This window comes from Eupeodes corollae, chromosome 1 (assembly GCF_945859685.1).
Source record: "Eupeodes corollae chromosome 1, idEupCoro1.1, whole genome shotgun sequence".
NCBI lineage: Eukaryota > Metazoa > Arthropoda > Insecta > Diptera > Syrphidae > Eupeodes > Eupeodes corollae.
The window spans coordinates 161,369,329-161,390,942 of NC_079147.1; the positions used below are offsets into that span (position 1 = coordinate 161,369,329).

At 34.2% G+C, this 21,614-nt stretch overlaps 2 protein-coding genes across 2 annotated transcripts in view; one reads left to right on the forward strand and one right to left on the reverse strand.

Moving 5' to 3' along the window:
• Positions 1–5,245: 5,245 nt before the first annotated feature.
• LOC129941413 (uncharacterized) lies at positions 5,246–6,934 on the reverse strand. Its single transcript, XM_056050035.1, has 7 exons — positions 6,705–6,934; positions 6,521–6,647; positions 6,282–6,460; positions 6,010–6,224; positions 5,775–5,942; positions 5,521–5,712; positions 5,246–5,444 (listed from the first exon to the last, which is right to left on the reverse strand). Exons 1-7 carry the CDS (start codon positions 6,858–6,860, stop codon positions 5,288–5,290), a joined length of 1,194 nt encoding a protein of 397 aa, XP_055906010.1. The 5' UTR covers positions 6,861–6,934; the 3' UTR covers positions 5,246–5,287.
• A 5,895-nt stretch (positions 6,935–12,829) lies between these two features.
• LOC129942602 (uncharacterized) overlaps positions 12,830–21,614 on the forward strand; it is a 30,960-nt gene continuing 22,175 nt past the window's right edge. Inside the window, exon 1 of the mRNA XM_056051618.1 lies at positions 12,830–13,307. Coding sequence (XP_055907593.1) covers positions 13,106–13,307 — 202 coding nt within the window. The 5' untranslated portion in view covers positions 12,830–13,105. The remainder of the gene's footprint in view (positions 13,308–21,614) is intronic.

The following is a 21,614-nucleotide window of genomic DNA, read 5'->3' on the forward strand; positions in this document are numbered from 1 at the left end:
GTCTGACCCATTTAAAGGGTTTATGTTCTAGTGAAATAGCCAGTTGCATTCCTCCCCTTAAACAGTTCAACCGTAATATACGCGCTTATAGGAATGCTCATCAGTATACCCTCGAGCCCAACTTCGGCCGTACTGTCAAATACAGAGATTCGTTCTTTAACCGTACTACGCGAATGTGGAATACCTTACCACACTCTGTCTTTCCTAGTCATTGCAATATTCAGGAGTTCAAAACCAATGTGCACCGACATCTCCTTTTAAACCCTTTCTCCTCTTCAGTGCTCACACTGTGGCTCTGCATAATAAGGGTAGTAATATCCCCTTTAGTGTGTGCTTATTATACAAAAAAAGGTGTCGCACTCAGGTGGGTAATGTCTTCAACCAACTTAGCGTGCGAAACTGGAGACAGCTAGCTGGGGACCGAGCTGGCTGGAGACGCATGTTGGTTGAGGAACAGGTCCGCCCCGGACCTAAAGGCTAAATGAAAAACACAATAAACGTTTCATACGTATTATAATTTATATAAAATCTTTGAATCTTTTGAGAACTGAAGTGAAAAGAGATTTTGCTAAATGTAATTTGTCAGTGCAAGACTAAAAGTCCTTCCCAACTTCTTTTTATTTGATGTTTAGAGAAACTATGTACTTAGATAAACCTATTTCCTTAAATCCAAGAACCAAACATTTTTTTCTATCTACAATGTTTAACAACTCCAATCTGCGAGTAGGCAGATTGATAACGATAGTAAAATAAAACGTAGATTACCATTCTATCCCAACTCTCATACTCCTTCTTCCCTTGGACTCCAAGTCCAACACAACGAGTCTCCCAATAGATCGCTTAGGTTTTATAACTTCGTTGGATAGTTTCACGTCAGCCATTCGTATACTCCATCTAGTCCCGGATAAATGTCAATGACACGACCTAAATGCCAGGCTGAACGTATTTCGTTGGGTTCGATTATGATGTCACCCATATGAAGTAAAAATTTGCTTCTGAGAATATTCCAGGGGCCGTAACGTCTTGATTATCTTCCCCGAAGGGCATAAAGTTCGGAGTAAGAGGTTTGGGTTCTTCGGGATCAATCGGAATATATGTTAGCGGCCGCCGATTTTTCTGGCCCTGAGCCTCCATGAGGGCGTTCCGCACAACGCCTTCTCTAGGAACGAGACCTTTAAGGACGAAATCGATGCTCCTTTTGATAGACTGGATAAGACGTTCTAAAGCCCCTCCCATTTATGGAGAAAAGGCCGCAATACAGCGCCATAAAACACCCTCCTGCCTTGACGAATATTTACAGAGAGAGAGACTTCCATTTCTTCACCATCCTTATCCAATACATTTTTTGTACCAACAAAGTTAAGACCGTTGTCACTATAGAAACATCTGGTGACAACGCGGTTAATAAGGAAACGTCTTACAGCCATAGTACATTGTTCCAAACTTAGGTCATTCAACAACTCTATCTGCCCTGCTCTAAATGTAAGGCAGTTGAAAGGACCGAAACAATTAGAAAAAGACTCTTCTTGGATCTTCCTAAATAACCAGTCTCTGGCTTGACGAACTCACTAGGTATAACAAAAACTTCTCTATCGGTTTTCTTTTTCTGAAGGATGTGTTTTAACCGTAGCAAAAAGGCAATGGCTCCGACGGAGAAAGACCATCTGGCTTGAAATTTGGCGGATAATAAATAATATGCACCATATGGATTTGCATTTACTATCATTTCTCTAAGAATTGGACTCAGTTATGAATGAGAGTTTTAGGAAATTTGGAACTTGAAACCGTCTTGTGTTTTGATCTCCCATAGATGCCTCGAATCGTTTACTGGTGCAGTTGATCCATGCAAGCACAGTCTTCAAATCAGATAAAAACAACAACTCGTCAATTCTAATGGTATGTGACTCCTGAATGGTGGCTGTAACTCCAAACGTGGTATAGATAATTGTTTTACAGGTGCATCCTTGGCCTTCGCCATGACCTGTGCAACTTTAACTTCATCATTCCGAGCAAAACGAAAGTAGGGCACTGCGGCAAAACCCTTTTCTGACGCATCGACGAAATTCACTTTACAATCATCAGGGTTCCACATTACGTAGTGTCGAGGAATTCTGATATTTTCGATTTTCTCTAGATCATTTATAAAGCTCAACTAGAAGCTTCGCAAATGAGGTTACACTGGCTCGTCCCAATCGTACTTTCCACACTATTTAGTTATAGTTATATAAGAAACTGCAGATTTTTTTTAAGGGAATGCTAGTAGAGCAAGAGCCCGGGCCGGCCAGACATACGTTTTATCATAAAAGCTGAAAGTTTGTCTACGAGTATGTGTGCCTCTAGCACAGGTAAAAACGATCCCCACCCATGATACCTGGGTAGTGGTTCCTTTGGCAGGTAACAGGTAGCAAAGGTGCATGGTTAGGTTAGGTTAGGTTATAGTGGCTGTCCAAGATGGAAACGGACACACTTAGGCCAGTTTAATGGCCCATTGTGATACCACATGAATCTTGAGGCTTCCTCCTAAGCTCAATGGAACCAGCGTGAATCCCTTACGAAACGTAAAAGGCTGATTATACCGATATTATTTAGATCGTTTAGATGGTTAAAGAAGAATTCTCCTAGGTAATTCTTGCGTTTTCGAGCTAGAGCAGGGCATGTGCAGAGAAGATGAAGAACCGTTTCTTCCTCTTCCTCGTTCATACAGCTTCTGCAAAAGTCATTTGAGAATACGCGTAGACTCGTTGCGTGCTTTCCTATTAGACAGTGTCCGGTTATGACACCTATTATCGAGCTTATATGCGATCTGCTTAGAGAGAGCAAGCACCTTGAACGTTTCAAATCCAGTGTTGGCCAGATGTTTTTTGTGGCTTGACACGTGGTGATGTTGTTCCACTGGACTGTTATAGAGTTTGTAGAGACAGAGTCCAGAGATTTGATAGCGGCCTGGCTGTCAGAGAAAATACGGATATCAGATGTTGTTATCACGTTTTCTTTGAGCCAAGACAAGACTTCTTTAATCGCCGAAAGTTCCGCCTGGAACACGCTACAATGATTGGGAAGGCGGAATGAGAGACTTAATTTCAGTCGTTCAGAGTACACACCACCACCAACCCCTTCTTTGGGTTTTGCGCCATCTGTGTAAAAATGGATTGACTCATCCTCCAAGAATGTCCTATCCTCCCAAAAAGATCTGGTAGGTATAGAAATCTGGAAGTTTCTGTCGAATTGTAGTTGGGGGATGGTGTAGTCTGTGTGCTTTGGAATTGATTCTAAGTACCTTAGAATTACGGAGTGACCAATGTTGTTGTTAGTCCACTGCGACGAAGCATTGAGGCGAATAGCAGAGATTGGAGCTATTTGTTTGTTAAATATGTCAAGAGGTGTAAGGCAGGCAAGGTGTCCAGTGCCGCAGACGGGGTCGTGCGAAGCGATCCGCTTATACATAGGCAGACTGAACGTTGGACTTTATTTAACTTATCCCTGTTTATACCTTTCTCTAAAGCAGTCCACCATACTGCCACACCGTACGTTAAAATCGGTCTGATTACCGATGTGTATAGCCAATTTGTGATTCTGGGTTGTAAACCCCATTTATTACCAATAGCTTTTTTGCAAGAAAAAATAGCTACAGTAGCTTTTTTGACTCTTTCCTGAACGTTGCGTTTCCAATTTAGTTTTTTTGTCTAAGACAAGACCTTTATATAGGGAGGGTTGACAAATGGAATTTTGTATCTCCTCGAAATTAAGACCAGATCGGTTTTGTGTAGGTTAACACCCAGTCCACACCGATCAGCCCAAAGTATTAGTCTGTCCAAGGCATTTTGTAAGAGTTCTTTTAGGATGTTAAGATGCTTTCCTGAAACTGCTATAGCAACGTCGCCCGCATATGCTATCACTCTGAAACCCTCCGCATCCAGACTAGTTAGGATTTTATTCACCACTAGGTTCCAGAGGAGAGGTGTCCCTCTACTAACGAATCGTCTGCTAGAAGAGTTGCCCAGTTTTGAGTTAATTATTCTGCTGTGAGCATTAAATGAATTAACTCCCGAAGCGAACTCTCTACATTTAGAGATGTCAGTGCAGATGTGAACTCTTTACGAATATTCGATGGTGCGTACTAAAGTGTGTAACGCTGTTTCCACCGATTTATCTTTACAGTAGGCATGTTGAGACGAAGACAGATGTCTTGTATCGATAGGTGCCCTTAAATGGATATCAATCAATCTTTCCAGGGTCTTAAGAAGGAATGATGATAGACTTATAGGTCGTAGATCTTTAGGATTGACTTGGGAGCATTTACCTGCTTTAGGTTTAAAAACAACTTTAACTTCTCTCCATGCCGAGGAAACATGGGCCAGGTAAAGACAGCTGGTAAAAATTTCCTCAAGGATTGGTGCAATTATATCAGAAGTCTTTTGTAGTTCGGCTGGTATTATTCCATCTGGTCCTGCAGCTTTAAATGGTTTGAAGCTGTTGAGAGCCCATTGTAGCTTATCCTTTGTGAACAGACCTTGTGGATATGTTGTATTTGAACTTGAACGTATATAACTGTTGCAAGTTTCGGTAAGAGAACTACCAGGAAAGTGAGTGTCCAATAGTAAGTTCAGCGATTCATTACTTGAATTTGTCCAGCAGCTTGGCATAGCTGGATTATTTGAAAGAATTTTCCGTAACCTAGAGGCTTCAGAAGTTTCTTCTATCATGCCACAGAAGGATCGCCAAGAAGATCGCTTGGATTTCCTTAGTGCCTTCTTGTAGAACCTTTGTAGGAGTCCCAATGAGAGGCTAGTCTTGCAGCTTTGGCCCGGTTGAAAAGTTTCCTGCATTCCTTCCTGAGCGAGTCAAGCTCTGAGGCCCACCATTGTGGTTTCCTCTTTCCTCTTATGTGTATAAGGTGCATACAGTTCCATCTTAATTTCGTTATTCTATAAAACTCAATTTTTGTATACATATTTCATTCGTAACAACATCAAAATTTGCTTTACTCATTACCAGACACTTAGTATGGTTCCAACCCCCTGCCAGACACCCCTAAACTCTTCTAACCTGTACTAGAGGCACACATAGACAAACTTTTAGCTTTTATTATAAAAGGTATGTCTGGCGGGCCCGGGCTCTTGGACTATAGGTTCAAATACATTTTTAATGATCTTTAACTCGATCTCTTCTTGTAACAAAAGACAATACACGATTCAAAAGTATAGATTTCAATAGTAAATTATTTTAATATTATTTCTACGTTGTTTATAAATAGGTAACTGCATACTTAAAACGATTTGTTTATAATTTAATTTTCATAACAATTGTTAACTGTGGCCCGGATAATCAATGTTGTTGTTTCCAATATATATTCAGTAACATTCTTTTCATCAGCTAATTGTTTTTCCATACTATGCATCTCATGCTCCAAATCAGATATAGAAGTTTCATTTGACTCAGCCAACCTAGCGAAAGTTTAAATTTTAGAAAAAAAAAACATTCTATCCCTTAATTTGTTAGTTTTTGTTTTAAATTACTTACATTTTCATTTCTTTGATTTGTTTTTCACCAGACAACTTAGTATTCGATAATAGAGCGTTCTTGATTACGCAATTTTTTTCCATTTTATTCAAATCTTCAGTTAATTTTTCGTTGATTGTTTTAAAAGTTTCTTTCCTCTCACTGATTTCAGTGAACATAGAATCTAATTCTTTGTGTTTGTTAACGCAATCTCTGTACAAAATGGAAAATAAAAAAACCGAATGCTTGTTTCTGAGAAGAGTTTAATTTCTTACTTGTAAGATTGTAGGAATGAAGACGGATTTATTTCCATTGCGCTATCGATCCTAGACGTGACGTGCTGCAAATTTGCCATAGAAACAGAACGTTCTTGATTCTTTTTGAAAGTGGTCCGCTCAATATTTAACTGTTCATCAATTGCATTTTCAAGGGCACTCATGTTCCTAAGAATTGAATAAGTAAACCATCATAATATAGAAATATTTATTTTGAATCCAAATTAAAACGAACGATTCCAAACGATCTACTTCTTCTGCTGAGACTATATCCATGCCGAGACGTGCCTCTTCTTTGCGTAGTGATTCTAATACACTGTTGCATTCATTCAATTGCTCCTCCAGATAATTTATGGATTCTTTTTGAGTGGCTTCTTGGTCAATTATTTTATTGAGCTGAGCCATTGTCTCTGGGGCAAGTGGTCGCAAGTTATTGATGTGCTTTTCGATCTGAATAAAAATGATTTAAGGAATATTCAACAACATAAGATTGCAAATAATACGAACGTTCTTTGCCCTGATTGCAATCTGTTCATGTTCAAATTTATATTTTTTTATTTCATCGATAAGCTTCTGCCTCTGGCGGATTTTTCCATTGGCCAGCGGAACAACTGATTCCTTGAACATATTATAGTAGAAAAAATAGTTCAACAAGTGATTTAGCATATGGACAGTTTTCTTTGGAGCTATGGTAATGGATAATTTTAGTGTTAAAGCAGTTTTCAAGAAGAACTTCAATTACTTACAAGGATGCTTCAAGTCATAAATCAAGAAACAATGAGATTTATCCGAGATTTTGTAAATGTGATCGATATAATTACAGAAGCGAACTAGGAAAGCTCGCTTTTCAGTTGCATTTTCACATTGTTTCATCTTTAAATAAACAAAACATTACAAATGTATAAAATATCTTTCGATTCACAAACATACTTGAATCATTGGCGTTGTATCAAAATTAAACATTTTTAAATAATTTATAAGAGCATTAAAAACAAAAGTCTCTGTGGGTTTTGCCAAATCGGTTTCTTTAATTTTAAAAGAAAATATCTGGTTCCATTCTTCAACAAATTCTGCACTTGAAAACATCTTTTATTGTTTATTTATTTTGTTGTTTGCGATTTATCTTTTCGTTTTTTGGAAGAAAGCTTTGAATTTGAAAAATGAAAACAGATATGAAGTGTCAAAAAAGGGCGCGTTCATGAGTAGAATTTTGAATAGTTCTTGTTTTCCTTGAACTCATAATAACAATGGAAACAGCTCAGGGATGTTAGCTCGTAACTAACCATTTAATTTGCACGAAAATGACGTACGTTCAGAATTTTCCTTTCTCGTGGATGATGTATTAATTCTCAAATTTGAAGTGTTTTGTGGACAATAATGTTTTTGGTAGTTTTTGTACGACGAACCGCAGAAAGAGATTAGTGAAAGAAAGTTTTGAGTATGAAATATATGATAGGTTAGGTCAGGACGCAAATATCTTTTCTGAATGGCTTCGAGTCTTGGCGTCTACGGTGTAGTTAGGTGGCCATACTGTACAAACATATTCCAGGACTGGTCTTACAAATGAAACAAAAAGTAATTTAAAACATATGGATCATGGAAATCACGGCCAAATCTCTTTATAAAACCCATAACTGTATTTGCTTTTTTAACTATAAAGTTAATATGTTCATTAAATGTAAGTTTAAGATCTAAGACAACATCCAAGTCAGAAAATATATATACTCTACTTAAAGGACAAGAATCAAACATGTAACTAAAAACGATTCGAACTTTCTTGCGTGTAAAACTCATGCAGTCTTATTTAATAGAATTCGCTAAACAGATGAATAGTTATACAGTGAATAAGGATTTATGTAGGCTCTATGTAACGTTGCAAAAATTCCTATTTATAAAAAAATCTGCTATAAATTTTAGTTATACAATGCTTATATCAAAAAAAGTGCCAAAAGTACTATAAAATCTGCTAGTTGTCATAACAACTAAAATATAACAAAATAATTCCAATTATTTGTATGATATTCTCTTTCGAAAATCTATATTTTTTTTAGATTCTTCGTTTCTTCGGCTCACGAGCTAAACTCGAGAGGCATTATTGTTTTTATTTTAATTTCAAAAAGAGAGGAGAGAAATCAAAATGACATTTACAAAATAATAATAACAATAATTTCCTTATGTAGGCTCTATTCAACCTCAAAACGCGTTTAGCTTATTATGGGACTATGCAACCTTGTATAAGTTTTATAAATAGCATTTTTGCGTTTAGAGGCATTATAGAGATAACATAACTTTATGTAGGCTCTATACAGCGTTTTTAAATAAGACTGATGGTTTATATGTATTTGTCAACATTTAAAACAAGGCGATTATTATTGCACCATTCCCTAAATAATATTAAGTCTTGTTGCAAGAGAAGACAGTCAGATGTAGAATTATTTTTTTTTTTTTTAATTTGAATGTCATCAGCATATATAAGGACAGATGAATTTTGTATGATCGAGCCATATATAAATAAAACAAATAGAATAGGACCAAGGTGACTACCCTGGGGGACACCAGAATTCACAACAAATGAACTTGAACCCTCATTAAGAAATTTAAAACTATAACATCTATCAAATATGAGAAGATCCAGTTTATGAAACTGTCGTTAAAATCTGGCTGTGATAGTTTTAAATGTAATGTTTTATGACACAATTTGTCAACGGCCTTGTTGAAATAAGTAAAAATACCATCTACTTGTTCACATTTTTCAAAACCATCTATACAAGAGGACGTAAAGTGAAACAGATTAGTAACAGCTGAACGCTTTTTAACAAAACCATGCTGGGTATCACAGATATTTGAACTACAGTGAAAAGAAAAGACAATACATACGATAGACTCAAGCAGTTTAGGTATTACAGATAGTTTAGCAATAGATCGGCCTTACCAGATCGAGTGTTTTTCCAAAACGGTTCTTCACACCGATTTGTTTATTTCAAGTACTTAAAATACACACAAGGCAGTTAGTTCCGTTAACATGTCTTGCTTTTGTAGAAATAAGAATTATTTCGTCTACAAACATTAAATTGTTAAGAAATTGTCCACATATCTTCATTTCATATTTTGTTTTCAGTTAGTTTTTTGGAGTATCTTTTTCAGAACTGAACTAAATAAAGATGGTGAAAGCGAATCTTCTTGTCTAACTCCTCTTGTTATATTAAATGTGCGTTCTATATTCTCTGTTTTTATTCGTGCTATGTTACTGGTGTATATGTTTTTAAGCGTCTCTACTATATTTTGGTTTATGTTTTGATTTTTCAGGGAGGACCTTATACGTATTCGTGTTCAACGGAGTCAGAAGCTTTACTAAAGTAAAAAATAGAAAATAAACCGGTAGTCTAGTAACATTGTATTAAGGGAGTCCGAAGTTTTAACCTGTTTTATTTTTCGTTTAGCTAACTAGCTATTTGCTTATGTAGCAAATGCAGAATTCAAAGAAATATGTAGGGAAAAAAACAAAGTTTTATGAAACCGAGGCTCTTAAACTTACAAACTGCAAGGATTCCAAGGAATTCTGGATGGCGATTAACTAATTAAATGGAGCAAAACCAAAAATCAGTTTGAAATTAAATATCGATGTATTGCATAATCACTTCCTTGTGATTTTGAGCCCAGAGAGTCTTACGCTTCCTATCCAATACGCTAAACCTTCGTACTCAAATGATATTTTGGATAGTGTCATAACTCATGATGAAGTTAAAACTGTATTAATGAAATTGAAGGACGGAAATTCTTCAGGACCTGGTGGTATACCACTGGAATTCTTTAAATATGGAACAGAAAGGCTAACTTTAAACTTAACATTTGCTTTCAATACAATATTCGATACTGGAAGTATTTCAGAACAGTTTAAAAAGTCTTTAATTTTTACCATACACAAGAAAGGCAACTACCGTAGGATATCCTTTCTCAACGCCACCTGCACGATATTCACAACATTATTAAATAACCGATTGACCCGTTGGATTTATGACAATAAGTTGGTTGGAGAATTTCGGGCAGGTTTTGGAAGTGGCTACTTGACTATCAACAATATTTTTGTACTGCAAAGCTTGGCGGCAACCTCTATTGAACAAAAAAAAAAGACGCTCTGTGTATTTTTTGTCGATTTCAAGGCAGCTTTAGATACCGTTCAACACCAATCATTATTCTTCAAGCTTTACAATTATGTTATGTCAGCTTAATTTGGGCAGGTACTAGAAAGCATCTATGACGAAAATAAGGCAGCTGTATGGAATGGGGCCGAAAAGTCGGAGTGTTTCGAATCGAAGATGGGAGTCAAGCATGGTTGCAATTTAAGCCCAAATCTTTTTGCCTTGTTCATAGAGGACCTGATTGATTTTCTTCCTGGTGGAATTGAAATATCGAGGACACTAAAAGCCTTGCTGTTTGCAGATGACGTCATATTGTTTGCCCACTCGCCTGAAACCCTACAGTTGATGATTAACCGACTAAATGTGTATTGCCGGTTATGGAATCCTTTACCGAAAAACAACCCAAACTATATGATCTCAATTGAGACAGGATTACCACCGCTCTTCATCAAAACTATTAAATGTCATATTGATTATATCAAAAAAGTTTTTAATATGCCAGATGAAAGAGAAGAAAAATCTGTGGTTTAAGAAGCTAGAAGACCATGCTGCCTTCTATAGAACAGACTTTCGAATAGTTGATGAAAATGGTAATTACCGCTTTTACCAGAATCTTATTGCAAATTTAGATGAAAACTGAGAGCCGACGCTATTAATGAAGCTACATCCTCGGTACATAGATCTACGTACAACCATTTAAATCATAATTTATGCGAACGTAACTACTTTCGCAACGAGAACAACGAGGAGCTCATCTCGTCAATTTTAAAAATGAGAGTTGAATTGATAAGCCTTAATTATATACCACATCGGGAAGATCTGTTTAACTACTGCAGTCTTTGTGACTTAATAGTAAGGAAGTATGTAATCCATTCCTCAGGAAAGTGTCCAATTTTATGTGAAATACTAAGAAATTTGCTCGGCAGCAATGTAAAGTCACCAGAAGAAATAGTTGCCCTACTAAACTGTGAAGGAAACATTAATCAATTATTTAACTGTTTTCGAACTACAATGTCTTACTGCAATCAAATTATTAACGAATCCTTTTAAAACAGTAATTTATTTAATTATATTCTAAATGCTAATTCAAACAAAAAAACAAAACTTAAATTAGATAAACATTGTTAATTTTCAAACAGAAGTCAGTCGGCAGGCGGCATCCCGTGAACTTTACTTTAACAAACTCTTTTAAACTTAGTAAATTGCTAAAAATGTCTATACTTAATCGTTTAAAATTTTGCGCCATTGCATTTTTCTACTAACTGATTTATTGTGTATAAGTGGTCTGTTGTTGAGAATCCTTCTTTAAGTCCAGCTTGTTTCCTTGGTTGCTTGTTATTAAAGTCTTCTTTGATGATTCTGTAAATCAGTTTGGAGAAGGACTTGTACATTTTCGAAATTTTACTTATTGGTTTAAAGTTCAGTGGACAGGTTCAGACCACATAAGGAACTTCATTTGCAGTCAAATGCATTCTTTGAACGCACAAGCTAACAAGAAAATTAGTTAGATTCAAAAGTATCATAAACTTCAAACTAGAAACATTGCTTCACTAACATCTACCTTTTATTGATTGTGAAAAACCTAAAAAAATGTCTACAAAACACTCCTTTGTCAAGCTACAACTCCATCTTGACTTGTATTTTGTATTTTTAGTAAATATAACTTATTTTTTTTCTCAATTTAGCAAGGAACCCTTTTATATAAAACTTCAAATAGAATTTTGTAGAAAATAAATAAATCACAGAGTAAAAAAGTGCAGCTTTCAGTTGAAGAAAAAATTATGATTCCCTGTCGTTTTGACATAAGTGGAGAATTTTCTGGACTAACTTTCTAGTCAAATTTAAATAACCTCTGCCTTCAGTTGATCGTGGAAAAACACAATTGTCTACAAAACTCTCCTCAGGCAAGCTGCAAGCCCATTAGGATTTGTAATATGAATTGTAAAGAAATATTACTTTTTAAATTTGACAAGGGACTGTTCTTTTGTGTAAAAAAAAAATTAAGAAAATAAATAATTTACAGAGTAATAAAGTTCATCTTTCAAATAAATGAAAAACATGATCAGCTGTCATTTTGACATAAATGGACTTGAATTGATAGTTAGGGAGATTTTTCTTGACTAATAGTCTAGTCAACTTTCCAATAAAATTGCATTAATTGGAAAGCAATTTTTTGGCAGATGGCCAATCAGATGGTAGATACTTGCCTTACTTTCTTATGTCACTTGAACCTGTCCATTGACATCGTCCCTTTTTCCTCTTGTACGTATTAAATTCATCGTTCGTTCTTTTCATTGTCAGCAATTATGCACCGAATATTCTTTCACTGAGCTTATCTGGGCGAACAAGCTTCTTTGCATAGCCTCACAAAAATTAGTCGGGGCTCACGCTACAAGCGTAAGTGTGTACTAGAAGTTTCCTTCTCTTAATTGATTGAATTTAAGCTTCGCGCTAATCGAACCATTGTTTTGCAAATGTAATTCAGTAGTAAGTCAATTTTTTATGAAATGGAAAACCAAACTAACCATAAAAATGTGACATCTGTCAAAAGTTCCAACTCCAAAAAAAGTATTAACAGATTGAAAATCACCCAATTATAAAAAAATCACACACAACTGACATACTGCTATTGTTTCTCAATAAACAATTTGGAATATTTAAAAAATGCATTCTCAGCATTTGTACAAAAATAGAACAAAAAATTGCTGTGCTCTAAGATAAAAAACTGCCAACGCGTATTAAAAAAAAAAAAACAAACCCGAAAAAATATCGTGCTCAACCCTGGACCAGAATAAATATGAATGAACGTACCCATTGGAATTCGCATTTAATAAAATGTTGGCATCGGGAAATAAGCCGTTTTCCGTTAGATTATTCAATGTGCAAAACACAAATAAAAACGAACAAAAATCTGATTCTCATTCACAAAATAAAAATACATAAATAAATTGAACCTTTATGTAGTTTGCTTAGAAATTTAGAGCATAAATATTAATTGCTAACCAAATAATAAATACGAACAGAAGTAATTTATAACGCAATTAAAAGGTTAAACGTTATAACGTTAATTGATAAGATAACAAAACGATTATGTTATGTGCCACTTTGATCAATTAAGTAAATACAAATTTTACACATAAAAGTTAAATGAAGCTTGACTCCAGACTCTAAAAATTAAAACAAAGTTATATAATGTCGGACACTGTTGTTGAGTCGTCGTCGAAGGTACGACTGGAAGATGGGGAAATTGATGAAAGTAATGAGTTCTCAATGTTACCAGAACCAGAATCTATGACTGGAACTGGCACTGTAAAAGACCTACGTGTCATGGTAAAGAACTTTATAAAGGCCAATAAAACTCAAAATGATGATCTACTAACATCTGCAGTTTGCGGTGAGACTATACAACACGATATTTAGTTTGTTTTATGTATATATATATATCTTAGCGGTATTCTGCGTGTAGAGCTATGCATGTTTTAAAAAAGCACATACAACTAATCACAATTGTTTTGGTTTTTTGAAAATTTCCCGAACCTAAGTATACGTATGATGAGATCATTGCTGAAAAATTGCCGAAGAGTAAACCATCAACTTGATGCACTAAGTTGCATAAACTGATTTTATTTGAATAGTTTAAAAAGAGGAAAATAAAATGTATTTGTATTTTGTATCATACGTAGTCTTAGCCTATTTTAAAATATTACATATTTTCAAACATGGAACTTAGCTTTAAATGCAAATACCCCCAGTCAAAATGTTTTATATTAATTTTATATGATGCTTTGTCGACAAGATATAATAACGGTTTTTGATATACATATGTATGAGCTTAATACGAGCATTTGTTTATATCGGAAGGAGGGTCTATCTCCCCTCGTTGAGGTGGAAGGGGCAATTTTATAAAACAAATACTTAAAATCTAAAAAATGAGGTGGGGATGTGCCCCACACTGATAACTTACCATCCCGTGTCTGTTGATTTATTTTACTTGAAACTTTTTTGAATTAAATTTTTCTAAAAAATTAACTAAAAGTAAGCACCAATATTTTGCAGAAGATAAAATAAATTACATTACAAAATCTGTTTTTGTTAACCAGATTTTTAGTCGCAAAACTGATTTCTTCCAATTTTAGTAGCATTTTTCTAAAATTTTTATTTCTCATATTAAAAAATACAGATTGGATTTTTTTTGAATTCAATGCCTTCAATTTTTACAAATTTTGTGTAGAATTCTTTGTAGATTTTAATTTGTATAAAAGAACTGGATTTTTATACAAAAAAAATTAATGAATAGCGAAAATAATATTTTGTATAAGATGAAATCTAGTTTTAAAGCAAATAACTCTTTAATTTGTAAAAAGATATTTGAGTCAAAAATCCATTTTTAGCAAATTTTAGTAATGGTTTTTATTTTTTTGTAAAAAAAACTCAATTCAATTTTTTTTAATTTTTCCAGATATCAAAAACGTTATTCTTTGTTAAATACGTTTATTTTTGAGATAAAATATTGTATATAGGTGACAATTATTTTCTTAATTTTTTTTTTTAAATTTATAAATAAAACAGTTTAATAAAAAATATTTACCTCAATAAAGTTCGTTAAGTTCGTCATTGATAGTCATCTTAAATGGGTTCACTGTGAAGGTCGGAAGGGTCGAAGTTCTTTAGTTGGTGACCCACACTTTCTTTTCCATCAATCAAACGGATATACTTTTGTTACATCTAGTAACAATTTAATAATTGGAGATCTTAAGTCGTCTAAAAAATTTTCTTCATGGCAGTATTTTTTTTAAAAAGAAAAGTGCCATATTATATTAGGTCCGTAAAGCTGGAAACACCACAATCGAATTTCGAAATTCTAATGATGGGGTTATATAGGGCTCTTTTTGTGCTCTAATCCCGACTTGGTTCCAAAATCACTTCTCCCTTGAACTTGTGGTGTTCCCAGCTTGACGTCAAGCTGGAAAAACTACACCTTTAGGTTCATAATTTCAAAAAACTGATGACGAGGGAATTAAGGGCTCTTTTTGGGCTCCTAAGTTAACGAAACTCCAAATTAGTATTACCACCCCTTACCCCCTAAATTGAGTCGTAAAGCTTAAACTTTTGGAGACTTTCTTAACCAAAAACAGTTTTAAAAATCTAATGATGAGGTGATTTAGGGCTCTTTCTGTGCTAATTTAGTGCTCTAATCTCGACTTGGTTTCCCAGTTTGATGTCAAGCTGGAAACACCACACCTTTTCATAATTTCAAAAAACTCTCGGAAAAAAAAACCACCTTTACTTTTAATCATTTCGTAAATTAATTCCGACATGACTCACTAAGCGTTTAAAGATAAATAATAAAGTTCAACAAAAATACTTAATTTCAGAAATTAGGATTTTTTAGGTGCAATAACATCACCACGTGTCAGGTCACGAAAAATATCTGGCCTACGCTAGATTTCAAGCGCTCATGATACTTGCTATCTCTAAGCCGCTTTGTTTAATTTCATTGAGCTTAGAAGAAAGCCTCAAAATTCAATGGGCCATTAAACTGGCCTGAGTGTATCCTACTCCACTACGGACAGCCACTTTAACCTAACCTGACCTAGGAAAATTTCTTTACAAGATTCCCTTATGCTTCATAGAATAGCAAATATTGATAAGGTTCCTGTAAGAATATCGAAGTTACAAGACCGTTATATTTTATCGTGTAATTGTTCGGATAATAGTTTAATCTCAAACTTAGCTGCTTAAGGTGTTAGTGTAATTTTTTTTCTCTTGATTTATTTATTCATAAATTAATGCTACATTCATCTAATTAATTTTATTTATTTATATTCAGTTTTTTTATCTAATTGTTTCTTTTTATTTATTTATTTGCTTATGTATAATGTTTGTTGTTAATTTATTTATTGGTTTTAATTTATTAAAATATTTATTTGTTAATCTGTGTTTATTTTTTCAGTGGTTCATTTATTTATTAAAATTGTTTATTCGTGTTTAAATTTTTGTTATTTATTTATTTTGTATTTATTTATTTATTAATAAATTTATTATCTATTTGTTCATTTTTTCATTAAATTATTTACTTTCACGTTTGTATTTAATTATTCGTTATTCACTTATTGATTTATAAGTATATCTATTTTGTATGTATTTATTTATTTATTATTCTTTATTAATATAATTCTTTTCTGGATTCTGGTTTTATGAAAAAAGATCAACCGTTATACTAATCTCCTCACATTCTCAAACATATGTTCAAACGCTTTAGAACAAGGTTATGAAGTTGACTGTGTTTACACTGACTTTTCTAAAGCTTTCCACCAACTTAGCCACGGAATTATTTTATTTAAACTTAAGGCTCTTGGTTTTCCACCATTTTTCTTAGCTTGGATTAAGTCATACCTTGAAAACAGATCCTACGAGGTAAAATTTAGAAATTGTCATTCTGAACCTTTTGTTGCTCAATCTGGTGTTCCCCAGGGAAGCCATCTTGGCCCTTTTCTGTTCATCCTGTCTATTAACGATGTATCGTCATGTCTACGCTCAAGTGAACTTCTCATTTTTGCTGACGATATGAAGATTTTCAAAATAATAAAGTCCAGCCATGATCGTATTCTTTTACATGCCGACATTGATAGTTTCACATTTTGGTGTGGGAAAAGTAGCCTTTTACTCAACCCTTTAAAATGCCAGACTATAACTTTCAATAAAAAACTAATCAGTAACGTATTTGACTACTGTATATCACAGCAAAAACTCTGTCGTGTCTCCACATTTGAAGATTTAGGTGTACATTTCTGTTCCAACTTAGAGTTTACGCATCACATTAATTTTATTGTTAATAAAGTAGTATTCACATGAGCGCGACCAACGAACGACGAATGAATTACAAAATGTGAGTTTATGTACGTTTCAAGAAATATTTCCACACAAATTCTTAACAAAACGATAGCAATTTAGTGTCTATTTGATTTATGATACATACTTTTACTTTTGAATATCGTATATTAATAAATTTAAGAAAACAAATTTATTCGTCGCGAAAAAAATTATAGTTGATACGAACTATCAAACTTTATTCGCGTTCCACATTATCCACACTTGCAACGAATAAAATAATCGCGCGCACTTTACCTAAAAAAAATAATTCTTGTTTTTGTTTCAGTGGTGAATGGTGTTTGGCTGTGGCTCCTTGTTAAACTTCATTCGCGACGAATTAAAAACTCTCATGTGAAAGAGATGTCAAAATCGACGAATATTCGTTCATTCGTTGGTCGTTGGTCGTTCTCATGTGAATTGTGCTTAAGGCAAGTTCTATGCTTCGTTTTATAAAACGCTGGGCAAAGGAGTTCAATGATCCCGATGTTACTCTATGGACTCCCTATTACGAAATTCATAGAAAACGTATTAAATCAATTCAACATAATGTCATTCGCAATAAAGGGTCTTCCTTGGGAAGATCCTTATGATCTGCCTCCCTATGAACATCGTATTCTACTTCTTCAAATGCAATCTCCCCATCAAAGCCGTGTTAAAAATGACTTAGTATTTTTTCAAAAACTCATTAATGGTGAAATTGATGCACCTTATTTGCTTTCTTGTGTACATTTCAATTACCGAGGCGGAACTCATCACCTGCGCACATTTGATTTTATACGTATTGACTGTTCATCGATAGATTTAAATTTAAATAAGGTGGAATTAAAATCATTGTTTCAAACCAGTGCTTTACTATCGGAAACGTTCTCATTTTATTTTTTGTTCTGTGATAGTTAAATGTTAATTTTGTTTTGTATTTTGTGCGTGTGTTAGGCTATAATTGTATTATTTTTTTACTAACAACTAACTCATGCACTTATGATGAGCCTCTGATCGTTGTTTGACGCTTGCTATAAGCTTACCACTTTCTGAAATTCTGAAGTGTAGATCGATTTGTCAACATTTAAAACAAGACGATTATTATTACACCATTCCCTGAATAATATTAAGTCTTCTTAGATAGATAGATATTTTTATTCGATAATTTTAAGGTTCTTGTTACATACATTTTTTGGCTAAATGAATAAATAATAAGGCATGCCAAAAATTTTGTCTGTCCGAGTGACAATGTTATTTAATTTAATATTCAATTTCAAATTAAATTTAAATCATACAATTTTTAGTTTTTTTCAAGTAATTGTTACTTCTTGATTTGTAGCAAAATTTACTTTTATAGTTTAGTCGAAGCAAAATTACTTAATTTTCTTACTTTAAGTTTATTTACAAAATCCAAAGAAAAACATGACTTTTAGTAGTAACAATAATACAAAAAAAGGTAGTTTAAAAATTTGCATCTATGATTCTTCCTCTATAGACCAACGCCTCGGTGGTATATTTATGGATTAGCAAACAATCTTCTCCATTTAGGTTTTTTTACTGTTTCATTGTCGCTAAGATAGCTTTTTCGAAAAAATAGTCTCCTTAGCTCCTTTAATATTGAACATACACCGATGAAGTGGATAGTGTTTTCGTTCACTCCCATATTGCATAAGGAGCAAATATAAACCAAATCATTTCTTTGTGGCATACAATTTAGGTCAAGAAGTTCACCTCTTACTTTAAAAATAGTTCCAATAGTTTTTCTTGAAAAATCAAGATTATAGTTAGGTTTCGAATAAATGTCCCTTTCCGTAGATGTTCTCGCCTTTTCTATGAATGTGTTCCTTTCATTTTCATAGATCGATTGGATAACCTCGTACAGTGCTTTTTTCATCTGGAGACCAGTACATCCATTCAGATCTAGAATAATACCATAATTTGCAGCAAGATCAATCCAATCCTTGTACAATCCAGTTTGTCGACGCATGATACTTCTCAATATAATATTTGGCAATCGGTTTCGGTCCATATTAATCACTTGTATCAAATAGTCTGCGCTCAGCTTCACTGTTGATACAAAGAGTGTCGAAAGCCCTGTGTCCAAATGATACATATACTTAGGCGTACTTAGAGGGAGGAGTAATACTTTTTTAAGGAAGAATCAAAGCAAATTTTCAACAATTTCGTATTTCCGAACACCCCAGATCTGTGCTCCATAGAACAGAACTGCTTTTGAAGTTGCGTTAAGAACTTCATATTTGGCGTTTGTTGATATGTTGTTAATTTTGAAAATGTTCTTCCAGTTCGATCAAATAGCCGTTCTAGCAGCATCAGCCTTGGCTTTGAGGTGTTTGTCCATTTTCAAATTAAACGTGAGAGTCATTCCCAGATAAACATCTCCAGTTTTCTCCTCCTGCGGTCCGACCTGCACCATTTTGGAATACCATTATCTTAGATTTTGCTAAATTTACTTCCAGTCCTCATTTGTTTTCAATAATCATATAGCCTATTGATCATAAGCTGCAGTGAAGCTGGAGACAATGTCAGCAGCATACATAATTAGTTTTATTTTAAAGCTTTCAAACTCCACTCCACAAGGAAGCAAATCAACCAAGTCATCTAGAAATAATGCAAATAACAATGGGCTGAGATTGCATCCTTGACGTAGTCCTCGATTTATTTGGATCTCTTTTGATTTGCCACATCTATTATTAACGCTAGCTGTCGTTTGATTGTAAAGTTTTTCCAGTGCTTTAACAAACTTGGATGATACACCTAAGTTGTAAAGTTGTAAATGCAGCCTTCAAGTCAACGAAAAAGGTAAAAACGTTAGCATTACGATTGAGTTTCCTTCGTATTATACATCTAAGAATACAAATGTTATCGGCTGTAGAATACCCTTTCCGAAACCCTTACCCTGGTTACAAGACGTGATCGAGGAATCGAATCGAATCGAGGAATCGAATTCAAATGGAATCGAAATGAAATCTAAACACAACGACGAGCGCCAAATTAAATTCAGCTTAGAACCAATAATACTCCATTTAAATGGAGTCTTTTTGCTTAGAACAAACAAGAGAGAACAATATTATCGCACGCACACAAGCAAAACCTCACACACCAATACCTCGATTCCCTTATTCAGGTTTACAAACAAATTTTCGATTCGATTCACCTCTTTCAGTGGGATTGGATCGATTAATCCTATTTCGATCCGATCCAGGTCTATACGGTGCTAAATCCTGATTCAATTCGGATTCAATTCTTCTTGTAAACGCGGTACCTGACTGATAATCGCTCAGTTTGTTGTTTAAATGTACCCAGTTAATAATGCTTCTATTTAGTATTGAAGTGTAAATCTTCAAACTTGCATTAAGAAATGATATTCCCCTATAGTTTGCTGGGTCGTTTGGTTCACCTTTTTTAAGGTTTTGGTCATATAATAGGATGTACAACAAAACTTAAGATGATAATGAGTGCTTGCGCCAGTTTTTGCTTAAATTCGGTGGAAGTATATTTGAAGAACTCTGCGGAATCCCGTCTGTGCCATCTGCTTTGCCATCCTTAAGCGAATCTAGTACCCTTTCTACTTCCAAAACCGTTATCTGTGCATCAAGGATATTATCGGTATGTGGTGTCGCATAACTCCATACTAGTTGTTCCGAAAAAATATTTAGCAATCCTGAAAAATGTAATTTTAAATCCTCCAGAGAAATGCTGGTATTCTTAGTTTCTTCTTCATTGCCGTTTATTTTTTTTCAATTTCAAAAAATCCGTGGTGTCATTGCAATGGCTTAACTTTCTTGCCAGGTCTTCTTCGTACGTTTTCTTACTTTCACTGCACAACTTTTTAAAATGTTTTGAGTTGTCGATGTAGTCAATTCGAATTGAATCAATGTTGTACTTTCTGTTTCTAAAGAAATTAAGCAATGCAAATGCCTATTTTAAGATTTTCAAGCCTTCTTGCAAAAGAAGACAATCAGATGTAGAGTTATTTTTTTTTTAATTTTAATTTCATCAGCATAATAGAATAGAACCAAGGTGACTACCCTGGGGACATCAGAATTCACAACGAAATTTAACACTATAGCGTCTATCTGCAAATATGAGAAGATCCAGTTTATGAAACAGTCGTTAAAACCTTGCTGTGATAGTTTTAAAAGCAATGTTTTATGACACAATTTGTCAAAGGCCTTACTGAAATCAGTAAAGATACAATGTATTTGTTTAAGTTTTTCAAAAACATCTAAACGGAAAGTGAAACAGATTAGTAACAGTTGAACGCTTTTTAACAAAATTCATGCTGGGTATCACAGATAATTGGACTACAGTGAAAAGAAAGGACGATTGACTCAAACAGTTTAGGTATCACAGATAGTTTAATAATAAGTCGGTAGTTAATTATTTCATTTTTAGGACTTTTTTGTGTACTGGTATTATGAAGGAGCTCTTCCAGATAAATGGGAACAGTGAGTTACTTAAAGACGGTTGAAAAGAACACATAGCGGGTGTACTAAATACGCCGTACATTTCCTTAAAATGGATGATGGTACACCGTCGGGACGAAGACTAAAACATTCGTCAAGTTGTAGGACACTATTAAAGACGGTATCTTCACTTATAACGAAATCGATAGAATTTAAGTGGGTGAAATTTGTAACAGTGGTAGATGTGTTTGGAAAACTAATAGTATTATAATCTACAAAAGCATCTTTGAAGTAGTTTGTAAACATGTTCGCAATTATTCTCGGCTCATTACTATTTGATGGCGAATCAGTCATTAAGTTAGGGTACCCACATATTTCCTTCTTACGATTAACGAATTTCCGAATGTAGTCGTGATATAGGA

Excerpts from the sequence above, each read along its gene's own strand:
- LOC129941413 (XM_056050035.1), bottom strand. The coding sequence starts at position 6,860 with ATGTTTTCAAGTGCAGAATTTGTTGAAGAATGGAACCAGATATTTTCT. Across the intron at positions 6,461-6,520 it reads TTATGACTTGAAGCATCCTT|CTCCAAAGAAAACTGTCCAT; the intron begins GTAAGTAATTGA and ends CCATTACCATAG. Across the intron at positions 5,713-5,774 it reads TCATTCCTACAATCTTACAA|AGATTGCGTTAACAAACACA; the intron begins GTAAGAAATTAA and ends CATTTTGTACAG.